This window comes from Phalangium opilio, unplaced genomic scaffold, assembly GCF_054372755.1.
Source record: "Phalangium opilio isolate 3A_F unplaced genomic scaffold, DU_Popi_V2 ptg000061l_1, whole genome shotgun sequence".
Classification (NCBI taxonomy): domain Eukaryota; kingdom Metazoa; phylum Arthropoda; class Arachnida; order Opiliones; family Phalangiidae; genus Phalangium; species Phalangium opilio.
Window position 1 is genome coordinate 11,019,038 of NW_028324178.1, and position 14,080 is coordinate 11,033,117.

The 14,080-nt window shown below is 36.9% G+C and overlaps 1 protein-coding gene across 1 annotated transcript; it reads left to right on the forward strand.

Annotated features, from left to right (window-relative positions):
- Nucleotides 1-3,010: 3,010 nt before the first annotated feature.
- On the forward strand, nucleotides 3,011-4,289 carry LOC149665115 (uncharacterized). Its single transcript, XM_089841944.1, has one exon. It carries the CDS (start codon nucleotides 3,272-3,274, stop codon nucleotides 4,286-4,288), a length of 1,017 nt encoding a protein of 338 aa, XP_089698070.1. The 5' UTR covers nucleotides 3,011-3,271; the 3' UTR covers nucleotide 4,289.
- Nucleotides 4,290-14,080: the final 9,791 nt, after the last annotated feature.

The window sequence follows — 14,080 nt, forward strand, 5'->3', positions numbered from 1 at the left end:
TTTAAATAAAATAAAATTTAAATAAAATAAAATTAAAATAAAATTAAACAAAATTAATGGAACATGGCAAATAAATGGATTTATGGTTCTGGTTTCATCAAGAAACCTTCCAATAAAATAGTTCGTTTTCATTCTTATGACAGTTCTAACTAGATGGAGAAAAGTACAGTTGGAGTTTCCGTTTGAAACGTGTAAAGAATTGCGAAAATCGAAATTGAATTTCTTGAAAATTGGCAATACCAAATAAAAATAGAGTTGATTTAAAAAAGTGTCATTCATGATAGATGTATTAGAACCAGAACTACTATTCACAAGAGTGAATTTAGATCCTCTAAAAGTTGAAAGATTAGAATTGTAATAACGGCTTGAAAGCGTTCGATAAAACCTGACCCATAAAATTTCGCCTTTATATGAGTTAATTTAAAGGGAAAGTCTCATGTAAACTTCCCTTTTTATATCCAAATATGTTATATTCTTCTTTTTAAGATACGACACTTTTCGTTAAAATTGGTTAACATTTCACGAAGATACTAATTTTTAAAATAATTTAAAAAACCAGGTTCACCGAAATATCGATTGTGATATTCAAAATGAGCGGGAATTATTTATTTCCCCTTCCAGGTCATAATTATGTAAGCAGTAGGCTCGCGCGCCAGCTCTTGTGAGTCTCAAGCTTCAATTTTAAGTTTCAAGCTAGGCATGGCAATAACAGTTGTGCACTTTATACGTCAAAGAAAACAGATATTAACCTACGGGAGCGCATAATTGTGAAGATTTTGTTTTTAGGGGGACAAAATATCTTTTCAGTATATCCAACATTTTATAAGACTAATTTTGAAATTATTGAAGTATTATTAATGTATTTACACGTACTAAGTAATAGACATATTTAAAATATCACGATTTCAATTAAACTCGCCCTTTAATAAAAAGCTACCAACCGTTATGTTTCTTTTTCATTGTTGAATTGTGTTTTAGAAGATTAAATATTGTCAAATCGGAAACCCCTTTTCACCATATTAAGCCTTGCACGTCCAATATTTTTAATCTTCGTTTGTTTTTATTTTAAACATATTTGCCCGATTGACCAAGCGTCACAAAAAAGTAATCATGGATTTCCAATAGCCCCTATTCTCTAAGCTATCCACCATTTCGATTCGAACCCTGGCAACTGTTTTTGTGAGCGAGAGTGAACGTGATCACGTTGTTACGCATCATCCAAATTCCGCTTTCCAAAAACACCCGACACCGACTTGTTTGAAGTGAGTACAATTCCGTTCATAAATTTAAGAGACTCAAATAGGAGACTGGTCTCTTGGCTGCGCTTTAACTTTCTGAATATTCATGTTGCACATAATCGACAATCATCAAATGAAGAGCGCACATTTCGCGATGAAAAACTCCAGCAAAGAATCTTAAAACTATGTCTTAAATAAATTTCACTACCAAACATAAAGGGAAGGTGAAAAGATACAATTCTGGATTATTTTCCATTCTCGACATCTATAATTAAATATTAATATAGCCTCTTAATGAATATTAAGAGTTTAGTGGGTAGAACTCGGAAAGGAAATTAAAAGACGACCTTAAAAATTAATAAATGTTAATTATTGGAGTTTTAATTTCCAAGAATTTGAGTGCTAGACGCAGCGATTTTCTAGCTAAAAAGCAGCGCGCATAACTATTCACGTTTTCCTCTGTTATGAAATATCGAAAATCTATCAGCAACTCCTTACAGCCTTTGAAGAAGACCTCAAAATGAGGCTGAACGAAATGGAATTTCTTGGAAATAATCGAAATTTTAAATACAGGTATAGAATTTGAATTTTAAAACCACGAGTGTTATTTATCCTTGATTTCAATAACGCGTCACATATTATAGGTTCGCTAATGAGACTGAAATTAACTACCTGATACCTGGAGTGAGTTTATATTTATAATTTGGCGTTGTTGAAGCGCGATTTCTTCATCATTGCCTGGCAATTAATATTGTTTTTCTCGGTGATAATTGCACTTTTATTTCTTGTCAGCATTCGTGGCAAACAGAAAGCAAAGGGACCCAGTTCACAATCATTAAGGAATATTTGGAACAATCTCTGAACATGAAGAAAATTTCATATTTGGTACTCCATTAGACGACAATTAATGGGAAAGTGCGAGAAATAATCGCCTTAATGCCATAATCAATCCTTTCTTGTTTGGCAAAAGTGCAAAACTCGAATGTAATCGAAACGACGGCTGAAACCGTCGAGATATTAGACAAATGAAGCGAAGAATACATTAATTTCATTCTTAACAAATCTATCAGAAACGATTGGAAAATTTTAAGTCAAATATTTACCCATTTTGTTCATTCATTTACAGGGTAAACTGGCGTGTATCTTACCCATTAGAGATTGGTAATATATATAATGATCCTAATTATTTCAACGTAAGAGAGTTTAAGTGTAATAATGAAACGCATCGAGTAATTTTTGAATTTCGAAGTCTAAAAATTAAATCCATACGTTGATTTTAGGACACTCATATCTTCACGATAGATATGCCACGCTCTCTTTTCGACAAACGAACAGAATATTTATCTCCGTCTTCTCCCTATGGAACGCTCAACACGATTATCATTTCGGGTGCCCCGAAGAGAGTCACATCCACTTCACTGTCCTTCTTAAATATGGACACTCCAGTAAATTTCGATCAATAAACCTTCCATTCACCGCCTATTTCATTAATTTCCAATCTCGGTTCAATTAGGTGGTGATTTTAATTGTGTCCACTTTGGTCCTTCTCTCTTTTTGCTCGTCATTCACTCCGTCGTAACCAACAAATACAAATCCTTGCCCACCAAGAAAGTTGTCAAGAAAATGGCCCGAGAAACCCTGGAAAATGTTTGGGACAGTGCGTTGCTCTTCTGCGCCGAACGTAAGCGATTAAGCGCTCTTTAACTGTTATGTTTGTAACATATAGATGGCGTCAGCCTCTCCATGTTTTGAAGCTCTGGCTTCTCTCTCTAGTAAGGGGAATAGCATTAATGTCAGTCGCGCTCTAGCCTCCGTTAGGTACAGCCTAACGCTTTTCCCAAAGCAATTTAACAGTATTAATTATCAATGGAACTAAGCCTTAATAAACTCTGTCTTTAAATAAAAGAACTCAAGTATAAGTTATTAATCCGGCTCTATTTAATACTCGATCGACTCGTTAGAATAAGCAACAAAGACATAACAACTGGCGACGGAGATTCCGTACCGACCCCACCCTATCGCTACGCATCAAAATGGCGGCTGCTTTGTCTATGCTCGTCGAACCTTTCGACTCCACTACATGCGATTGGCCCACTTATATGGAACGCGTGGAACTTCTTTTCATCGCTCACGATATTTCTGCCGATAAACAGGTGGCCACATTTTTGACTTTATTAGGCCCACGTACCTACACTTTGTTACGTAATCTTACGGCTCCAGCCGCGCCTTCAAGTAAGACTTTGGCCGAACTCAAAACAACTCTCGGCGATCATTTATTCCCTAAGCCTTTGCTTGTCGCGGAACGCTTTCGGTTTAATCGCTGCCGGCAATCGGCTTCCCAGCCCGTGTCCGCGTACGTCGCGGAATTGAAACAGTTGTCGGTTCGGTGTGACTTTGGCGCAAACCTAGACGATGTTTTACGGGATAAATTCGTTTCGGGTTTGGTCAACGCGGGTATATTGAAACGTCTCTTATCGGAAAGTGCCCTCACCTTCCAGAAAGCCTTCGAGATCGCTGTCTCTATGGAAACCGCAGCTAAAGACTCCGTCGAACTTCATGGTTCCGTTACGGAAAACACCGTAAACGCTCTTCGCGTCGGCGGTAACCGTTCTGCACACCGTCCGCCCAGCTCTACAGCCTCGCCCTCACCCAGGCCTCAGTCCTCTCGTTTTGGAGGGGGTGTTACAGGTAGACCTGCTTGTTCCCGTTGCGGGGGAAATGATCATTCGGAGGTCTCTTGCCGTTTTAAACGCGCCCAATGCAACAGATGCAAACGCCACGGTCATATTCAACGTGCTTGCTCTCAGAATTCACCTCAGGATGCTAAGCGACGAACGTCTCAACGTAAGAAAACCAATATTCATTCGCTCGATTCAGAAACCAACGAAGTCATTTCCGAAAATGAAGACGACGATTCCTTTCGAGGACATTTGTACACAATAAATTCAGAAACTCATGGAGAAGACTCTCCCATCATAATAGATCTGCTGATCTATGGAACTGGATACAGGAGCCGCTGTTTCTGTACTTCCCAAAATTATCTACGATAAGATCTTTCAACATAGTCCTTTGGAACCAACAAGAAAGAAACTCTCTACATATACGAAAGAATCAGTTAAACCACTAGGTGTCATCTCCGTTTCGGTTCATTATGGCTCCCAAGAAATAAAAGAATTACTCTACGTTTTAGAGGGGGATGGTGTACCTCTGTTCGGAAGAAGCTGGCTTAGTAAGCTCAAATTAGACTGGAAAAATTTGACCTTATCTCACAACCACGTCTCCTGTTTGTCTCTCAATGAACAACCGGACAAGCTAAAGGACATTCTGGAAAAACATAAGGAAGTCTTCAGTTCTTCCATCGGCAAATTGGCAACCTTCCAAGCCCACCTCCATCTTCGTGATGGTGCTACGCCCGTATTCTGTAAAGCCCGAAATGTTGCTTACGCTCTTAGACCAAAGGTTGATCAGGAAATAGAACGCTTGGAAAAAGAACAGATAATTACTCCAGTACCCTTCAGTGACTAGGCTACTCCAGTAGTCCCTATCGTTAAGCCTAACGGCTCCATTCGCCTTTGCTGGGACTATAAAGTAACCGTCAATCCGTGTTTACAAATAGATCAACATCCAATGCCGCGAATAGAAGAAATGTTCGAAAAGTTAACACAAGGCACGAGATACACTGAAATAGACCTCAGTGAGGCCTTTATGCAAATCACAGTAGATGAGGAAACAAGTAAACTGTTGACAATCAACACCTCCAAATGTCTCTATAAGGTCAACCGATTGGCTTACGGGATAGCTTCATCTCCGGCGATATTCCAGAAAGCTCTCGAACAAGTATTACCTTTCTTAGATGCTGTCAGCAGCTTCCAGGATAACATTCTCATCACTGGAGAAACAGATGACGCGCACTTGGAAAACTTGGATAAAACCCTACAAAGGTTAGAAGATTTTGGCTTAAGAGCCCGGAAAGACAAATGCAAATTCTTTGTCGAATCCCTTGAATGTTTGGGACATACAATTGACTCTAAGGGTTTACACCCAAATACCAAGAAAATAAACGCAATTCTCAATGCACCTATTCCAACGGACATTTCACAATTACGTTCTTTTCTCGGCTTAGTTAATTACTATGGCAAATTCATCCCAAATATCAGCATGAAACTGCATCCCTTACACAAACTATTGAACAAGAACGAACCGTGGAAATGGACCAAAGAATGTAACACTTCTTTCGAAGCGATTAAGACCGAACTAACTTCCGATCACGTACTCGTAAATTATACGCCAAATTTACCTCTGATTCTGTCCTGCGACGCTTCACCTTATGGTATAGGCTGCGTTTTGGCTCATCTCTTGCCGGATGGCAATGAGCGCCCCATCGCTTACGCTTCGAGAACGATGACGAAAACAGAGCAAAACTACGCCCAGGTTGAAAAAGAAGCTTTATCGATAATTTTCGGCATCAAGAAATTTCACGCATACCTCTACGGTCGTCATTTCACGCTCTACACGGATCAACGTCCCTTAACGAAGATCTTGGGCCACCATTCCGGTCTTCCGGTTTTGGCCGCGTCGAGACTACAACGTTGGGCGGTTATGCTCGCTGCTCATGACTACGAGATTAAATACAAACCAGGTACTAGTCACGCTAATGCCGATGCTCTTTCGCGCCTTCCGTTACCCGTTACGGTACGAGACACCGCTGACGGCGCCGAACTATTTAACTTCCAGTAACTCAGCTGTTTGCCCGTCACTAGTCATGATATTGCCAAAGAAACACGCTGTGATCCACTTTTATCCAAAGTTTTGGACTATACCTTAAACGGTTGGCCAACTTTAACGAAGGAGGAGGTAGATCTCAAATTTTATTTCTCTAAACGAGAAGATCTGACCGTTACTCAAAATTGTCTATTACGAGGAATGCGAGTCATTATTCCGTCAAAATGTTAACCCAAGGTACTAGAAGAACTACATAGAAATCACCCGGGAATTGTTGGCATGAAATCGATAGCCCGTAGTTACGTCTATTGGAAAGGGATAGACCAAGATTTAGAACGCCAGGTGAAATCCTGCTCGGAATGTCAGCTACTCAGTAAAAATCCCGCCAAAAGCCCTCTGCATCCATGGATATATGCAGATAGACCATTTCAAAGGGTACATGTAGACTATGCAGGCCCTTTCCGAGGTCATATGTTTTTCGTCGCTGTCGACGCTCACTCAAAATGGCCGGAAGTTTATATTTCCAAAACGTCTACGTCAGAACAAACAATCGCGAACTTGTCCAACATCTTTACAAGATTCGGATCAGCTGAATGTATCGTCAGCGATAATGGACCCTGTTTCACCAGTTTGGAATTTGAAAACTTCACGAAAAATTTCGGAATTAAACACGTATTCTCCGCGCCCTTTTATCCTTCAACAAATGGACTCGCGAAAAGATTCGTCCAGACGCTGAAAAATGGAATGAAACACTCACATCCTTCAACGTCCATCCAACAACAATTGGACGATTTCCTAATGACCTACCGAAATACTCCACATTCCACAACCGGGGAAACTCCCGCTAACATGTTCTTGAAACGATCTCTGAGAACACGTCTGACGCTCATGAAGCCGGACATCAACGCGAAAGTACGATCGCAACAAACCTCACAAGTTCTTCAAAGAAACATATCCAGCAATAAGACTTTTGATATTGGTGATACCGTTTACGCAAGAGATTACCGAACTCCTAAACCTAGCTGGACACCTGCCAAAATAATTGAAAGAACCGGACCATTGTCATATCGCTTAGAAACTCAAGAACATATGATATGGAGAAGACACCTCGACCAAATACTAGAAAGAATTGCACCTGCAACCCAAGAAACGGTAGAATTACCTGACTCAATGAATCGCAGCTATACTCAAAACCAAGTATTCACTAGTCCAATATTGGAACAACCTACTACGTCACATTCCAATACAACACCAACGAATACAGTCAACCAAACTCCTGCTCCGCGGAAAACCTTGCCTTCCCAACCACGTAAACTACCTCAAAAAGATACTCCAACGGCTACGCCACAAATTCGCCGTTCGAAACGTCTAATCAAACCTCCGAAGAAACTCGATCTTTAAATTCAAACCTAACTCTAAAATTCAGTTCCTATTTAAAGATAATAAGTATAAGTTTTGTTGAAGTTTATTAAATAATTAATTTAGTAAAAAAAGTTTTGTTGAAGATCAATATAAAAAAAAATGTATGAATAAATAAGTATTACCTAAAGTATAGGCAAGCAACTTCAAATGTAAATTGGGAAGAGTGTTATGTTTGTAACATATAGATGGCGCCAGCCTCTCCATGTTTTGAAGCTCTGGCTTCTCTCTCTAGTAAGGAGAATAGCAATAATGTCAGTCGCGCTCTAGCCTCCGTTAGGTACAGCCTAACGCTTTTCCCAAAGCAATTTAACAGTATTAGTTATCAATGGAACTAAGCCTTAATAAACTCTGTCTTTAAATAAAAGAACTGAAGTATAAGTTATTAATCCGGCTCTATTTAATACTCGATCGACTCGTTAGAATAAGCAACAAAGACATAACACTAACTGTTGATAACAATTCAGACTTGAGTGAACCAATGTCCTATGAGGGGTTTAGTAACAAAAGATGGCTGGAGCTTTAATCACACAACCAAAGTGAACTGTATTATTTTGTTCCCTACAGCGATTTCCTCCGTTTTGCCCCACACTACTTGTCGTCTGCTCGCTTCGTCGTGGCTGATCGGAGTGACTTTCATTCTGTTTTTCTTGGGTTGTTTCATGCGGACAGAGTTCACGACGGAAAGCTACAATAGCATCGACACCCTCTCAGACTTGATCAAATCGAGAATTACACCAGGAATGAACGAAGATACATACAAACACCTCCAGATCTCGGTGAATATCCTTCTGTGTGTGAAGTTCCTTTATTATACTAACGTATTTGGAGCGTATCTACAGGCAACCCGGGACCCTGTTGTTAAGGAATGGCTTGGCGCATTCGATAGGGATATACTTTTCGAAAACTTTTTATATAGTGTAGATGAGTATTTCCTTGCAATTATTTCCGGGAAAAACTCTGCGATCACAACGGTCGAATATCTTAATTATTGGATGAAAGTCCTTTTGCTTTTGCCAACTCGTAGGAAAGGAGGACTGTATTTTTCGCAAAAAAAAGTTGGCTTCGACTACGTACACACCATGTTCAACACCTCTTGGGTGAGAAGTAGTCCGCAAGTGCACGAGTCTGTCCAACTGAGGTCGGTAAAAATTTTATGGTAAAATGATTAGAATTTTAACGAATGTTCTATTGTAGCATGGCGCCCTTTTTCGAAACGCAAGTGTTCAAATATCTGGATTTTGAGTTCCAATACACGATTGAACGGATCAAGTAGAGGAAACCGTTGAAAAGCGTGGCTGATTTGGACCTGAGTAGCGTCGGCGTTCCTTTCTACTTTCTTCTCTTGTTGTTGACTGGAACAGTAGCCGTTGTCACAACAGAAATAATCTTTCACTAATTAGCTTAAAAGATGCAAATTAAATTTGTCACGGATAGAAATGGAATTTCTCGATTATAAAAAAAAACAATTCTGTTCTTCAAAATGATTGCACGTTACTTCACTTCAAATCTCTTTTAATTTATAATAATATAAAAATATATAATCTACTTTTGAACTAGTTCTGCACTTATGACATGAATGCGATTAAATATTCACTCACTCTAGCGTGATTTTAAATAATTTTAATTAAACTTGGAAAATATGGTTTAAGTTTCATCAAGAAACTTGCCCTTAGAATAGTTTGTCTTCATTCTTAAGAGTTTTAACAAGAAGGTGAAAACCAGTTGTATAGTTTCGATTACAAGTTTGAAAATATTATCGTTGATTTAAAAAAGCATGAATTAAGAGAGCTGTATTAGAGGTTAAGTTACGATTAAAAACTTTCCACATGAGTAATTTTGTAATTTCCAGGGAAAGATTTCAATAAACCCTGTCCTATAATAATTTGCCTTAATATGAAGTTAATTTAAAGGGAAATCGTTCCTTAATCTTCACTTTTTAAATTCAATTTACTGAAGTATGTTATCTTTCATTTTAAAATAAGACAAGCTTAGTTAAAATTGGTTTACATTTCACCAATATGAACATTTTTTAAATGATTTTAAAAAACCAGGCTCACCCAAAAATCGATTTCAGTAAGCGAAATAATTTAAAATTATTTTTTTTTTCCTTTCAGCCTCATAATTGCGTAAGAGGTTGGCTCACGCGCCAGCTCTCGCGCTTCAATTTGAAGTTTCAAACCAGGCTTTGCAATAACATTACTCCGAAACCTAAGTCCATGTACTTTTACACTTTTAACCGTCTACGTCACAGAAAAAAACATCAACTCACGGTAACGCGTAATTGAGAAGATTTTGTTTTTTAGGGGGACAAATTTGTTTTTGGTATATCTAACGTTTTATAAGATAAATTTATTTACACGTACTAAGTAATAGACATGTTTAAAATTTCATGATTCCAATAAAACTCGCCCTCTAATGAAAAAGCTACCGAACCGTTATGTTATTTTTTCATTTGTTGAATTGTGTGACATAAATAATGGTCAGTAACAAGACCCTATTGGACGTATCTTTAGTTTTCATTGGTATAGTTCTATGCCAAATCAATTTTCAGTCGAAAATGTAACTCCTATGATATTGTGCCCAAACTGATTGGATTGCTTTAAGGAAGATTTAATTAAAAAACTGAAAGACAATGATTTCTAATTTAATTGGAGGGATCATCCGTAAAACACTGCAATCACAACATATAAACGGTGACCCATTGGACAAATTGTCACAGAAATAGCATTTTCAACTCAAAATGGCCCATAGCACCCATTGCACTTCATTTGCTCTGCCACCCTTTTTGTAATACTCTAAATTATTTTGTACTACGGCCATCTTGGAAAATGGCGGCTGACAATTTTAAAGCCATTTTTACAGAAAATCGTTTAAACCGCAACATTATCTATACCAGTAGATTATTTGGGGCGGCTTTGTTGTTTTTGCTTTGAATTTACCCTCAGAAATCTTGGAGCCGCGAAATGTAATCGAAACTCCAATTAAAAGAAAAAGAAGATTTAAATAGGGAAGCGTCAAGCTTCAATATTTCTTTAAATTGCTCCATGACGCTTATAGCTTAAACGTTTTAAGAAAGAGGAGAGTGGTCAACAGAAGGAAGCGGTTATCGTGGTGGATCAAGAAGCATTACCCAATGTCCGTCTTGGGGGTAATTGCGAGAAATACCCAGATTACAAAATTATATTCATCGGCAAGTACAAAAGTTCTTATGATTCTTTTAAATTACTCTCCATTCCCTAAGGATTATTAACAATATATTTACTAATTAACAATCGAAAATCTATATCAGCAACACTTTACAGTCCTTGAAGATTTCGGATTGTAGATGCTAGAATTTACCTGGAACCCAAAAGGGAAGTAAATGATATGGAATCTCTTGGAAGTAATCGATATTTTATATGTATGTTTAATTTTCAGTTCTATATTCATGTTTATAAATGTGAAACACAAACTCGCGGTTTGCAGTGGTAACTGACGACTCTCACCTCGTGAAGGCTAGTCTGATGCACTTGGATTGAAATCCTTTAAAGAGTCATTAGAAAGCTTGAGCAGGTCTCGTATCATTAAATATAAAATACAGTGATGAGCCAGAGCCTTACTAAGACAGTGCGCATTAATCAACTGATTCTAAATAAAATAGCTCCTTGGTCAAACTTCCTAACCATGATGTAATTAATCATGCTCTACCATGCAAAGCACAAAGACATTAAAGAACAATACCGGATTGCTTTTCATGATTAAATTACACTAACGTTTTCTTTCACAAAATTACATTCTTGCACTTCTGTTTTGAAAAGAATTCTTACATTATACTTAGATATGGGCTAAGAAATCTGAGGGTTTTTTAAGTCATTAAATATTTTACAGAAATTAAGTTTTTACAAAAATTCACTATCAAATATGCTTTACTGTTCCGCGCTTGACATGGCTGTGAATTGGGATAAAGGCTAACTTATGGATATGAGACCATGGGGTAATGGTATAGATTAAATTAACTATCTTGGCCTCGATATGAGACCATGGGTTAATTGGTTATTAAAATTAACTATCTTGGCCTCGATATGAAACCATGGGGTAATTGTATCGATGTTGCAACTTCCAAACAGTCGCCAAGATAAAGAATGAACTAAATTGACTCGAATTAGAATTTAACTTGACGACTTTGAATTAAAAAACTAATAATTATAAAAAAACTAGATAAACAAGGATTAAACTGATTATAAAGGCGATATATAAGCCTTTTCTTTATGCTCTTTAAGATTTTATGGGGTTGAGGTGGAGTGTTCGATTCTTATTAGAGGGGTTAAAGTATAAGACAAACACCTATATCTTTTTTCACTAATGATTCATCCTCGCAAACGCTAGACTAGATGTTAGAATGCAGTCAGTTGTGGGGAGTTAAGGCCTTTTTAGTGGAAACGAGGGGCTTGTAAAATTTCTGAATCAAAATTGACCGCGTTTGATGGTATGTGTCAAGTGAGAGTCAAAATAGATTCTAATCCATATTTTTAATATTCAACATAATATTCAATCTTGTTCCTAAATTTCCACACACTTTTATAGGGGTCAAAATAAGGAAATTAAACAAGACAATTAAACTTAAGGGAGGTTTGCACTTTATAACCTCTATGGAATGTCGCCTATAAGTTTCAAATTTAAATTTTAGGGGTGTTTGGGTTAAAATCGTGCAATTATGCACTAAAAAGAAATAATGTTCAGAAATAGAAAGTTAAGATTTTTGTAAAATGAATCAATCCGTCAACCATAATCCAAGTTCTTTAACAATAGTTTCAAGCCAGTTAGTCAATAGTTTCAAGTTTTTTATTTCTTACGCCAAGTAGCTCCTCTTCCATATTCTTTATAGGGATTCAGGATCTTTTTTTTCTGATTACGCAATTTAAGGGTTAATTATGTTTTTTCTCTCTCGCGATTTAATAATTCGCGTGCTCTCTTCATCTAGGGGTTCAAATATTCAACTTGATGAAAAATAAAGGTATCAAATGAATAAAAATTAAAGTATCGAATGAAAAATAAAAAGTTCGATTTAAAATAATCTCCGTCCGACTTAAGATTTCTTCAGGGTGAGCCGACAGGGTCTCGTTTAGACAGTTCGGGTATCGACTGACCATGGGACAGGAGGGACTTCGTATATATAACTTCTAGTTTCTCGCAAGGATTTCTGGGACAATGACGTTTGTTGATTGACTTCGGTTTGGCGAATAGTGGACCATATTTAGGACGTAGCCGGGCGGATTCATGTTAACAGCGAATGGGCAAAACTTTTTGTTTTGGGACCCAATACGGATTGGTCAGTTTAAGGGTCAAAAAGAATCTTCTAGAAGTTTCTCGGGCCAGGTCCCAGGAATCCAGGATAGTGACTCAAGGTCTCGTTGCTTGGGGGTCTAAATAAGCGTAGTATTTCTCTGGTTTCTTGGAAGAAGTTTTCGTTGCTAGGTATTTCATTTTGCGCTGTGGATACTGTGGTATAGGATAGTTCTAGAAAGTTCGCTGTCAAATTTGATGGGCTATTTCCTCTTTCATTGTAATTATTTTTGGAAACCACGAATTTCTTTTCAGTTTGTTTTAAAGGGATAGGTTTAAGTTTAAAGGGCACTGAGAGAAAAAATTGTAGTTTTTACAGGAATTACTTGCGTTGAAATTGCATGAAACATGTTGAACCGTTATGACATGATAAGATATGCTATTTTCACAGGCCTTGTTTTCGTTTTTAACACAGGTGTGCCTGCAATATCTCGTTTAGGGTAAAAAACTGTACTTACAATAGCTTATATCGTCAATATAACAGCCCCTATGTAAGTTATTTTTACATGTGATTATGTTATTGCGTATTAATTTAAAACCTAAGTTGATATTACAGGGTCTTAGTTATTTTAACAGGAGAATATTGTACTTGTTATAAATGAAAAGCCGGTGTTGATATTACAGGATATATTGTTATATCTACACAAATCTAAGTTAGAAGGTATATAAAGAAAAAATGGGACGTTGATTTTACAGGATCCTAACATTTATTTACGCCTTAAGGTGAATTCCTTGTAAATATTACAGGACATATGTTTCTTTTACAGAAGAATACGTGATTAGATATTAACTTAAATGCTATTTAGACATTACAGGATAGTTATTTGATTTTACACGAAGTTAAACTAATTTGCATACAATAGAAAATTATATGTAGATATTCCAGGGACTGGGCATTTCTATGCACAAAGCCATGTAAATTTTACTGGATATAAGTAATTTAGATATCATGTGTTAATTCAAATGATACGTATAAATTACAGAATTTAAATAATTTTACCCGTTAAAGGTCACACAGGATATTACCTAAGAACAATATATTTGGTAATAATGGAAAGGCTATGTAGATATTTTACGACATAAATTTAATTTTACCCGAATTTACGGTGTTTTTTATTTCATGATTTTTTCCGCATAAAAGTAGAAGATAATATAATATTAATATAATTCAATTTAACACTGGTTTCACATAAGAATAGATAAGTTTAAAAATATTTAGTATCGTTATATAATAAATGTATTGGAAGAAGTTCTGATTTATTTTTCATCGAATTTAAAGAGACAGTGAATTGATTTTATTCAATAAAGTAAGCCATGAGAGGTCTAAAGTCATTAAAAAAACCACGATCCAGAACATCCTTATTTAACTTTATGAA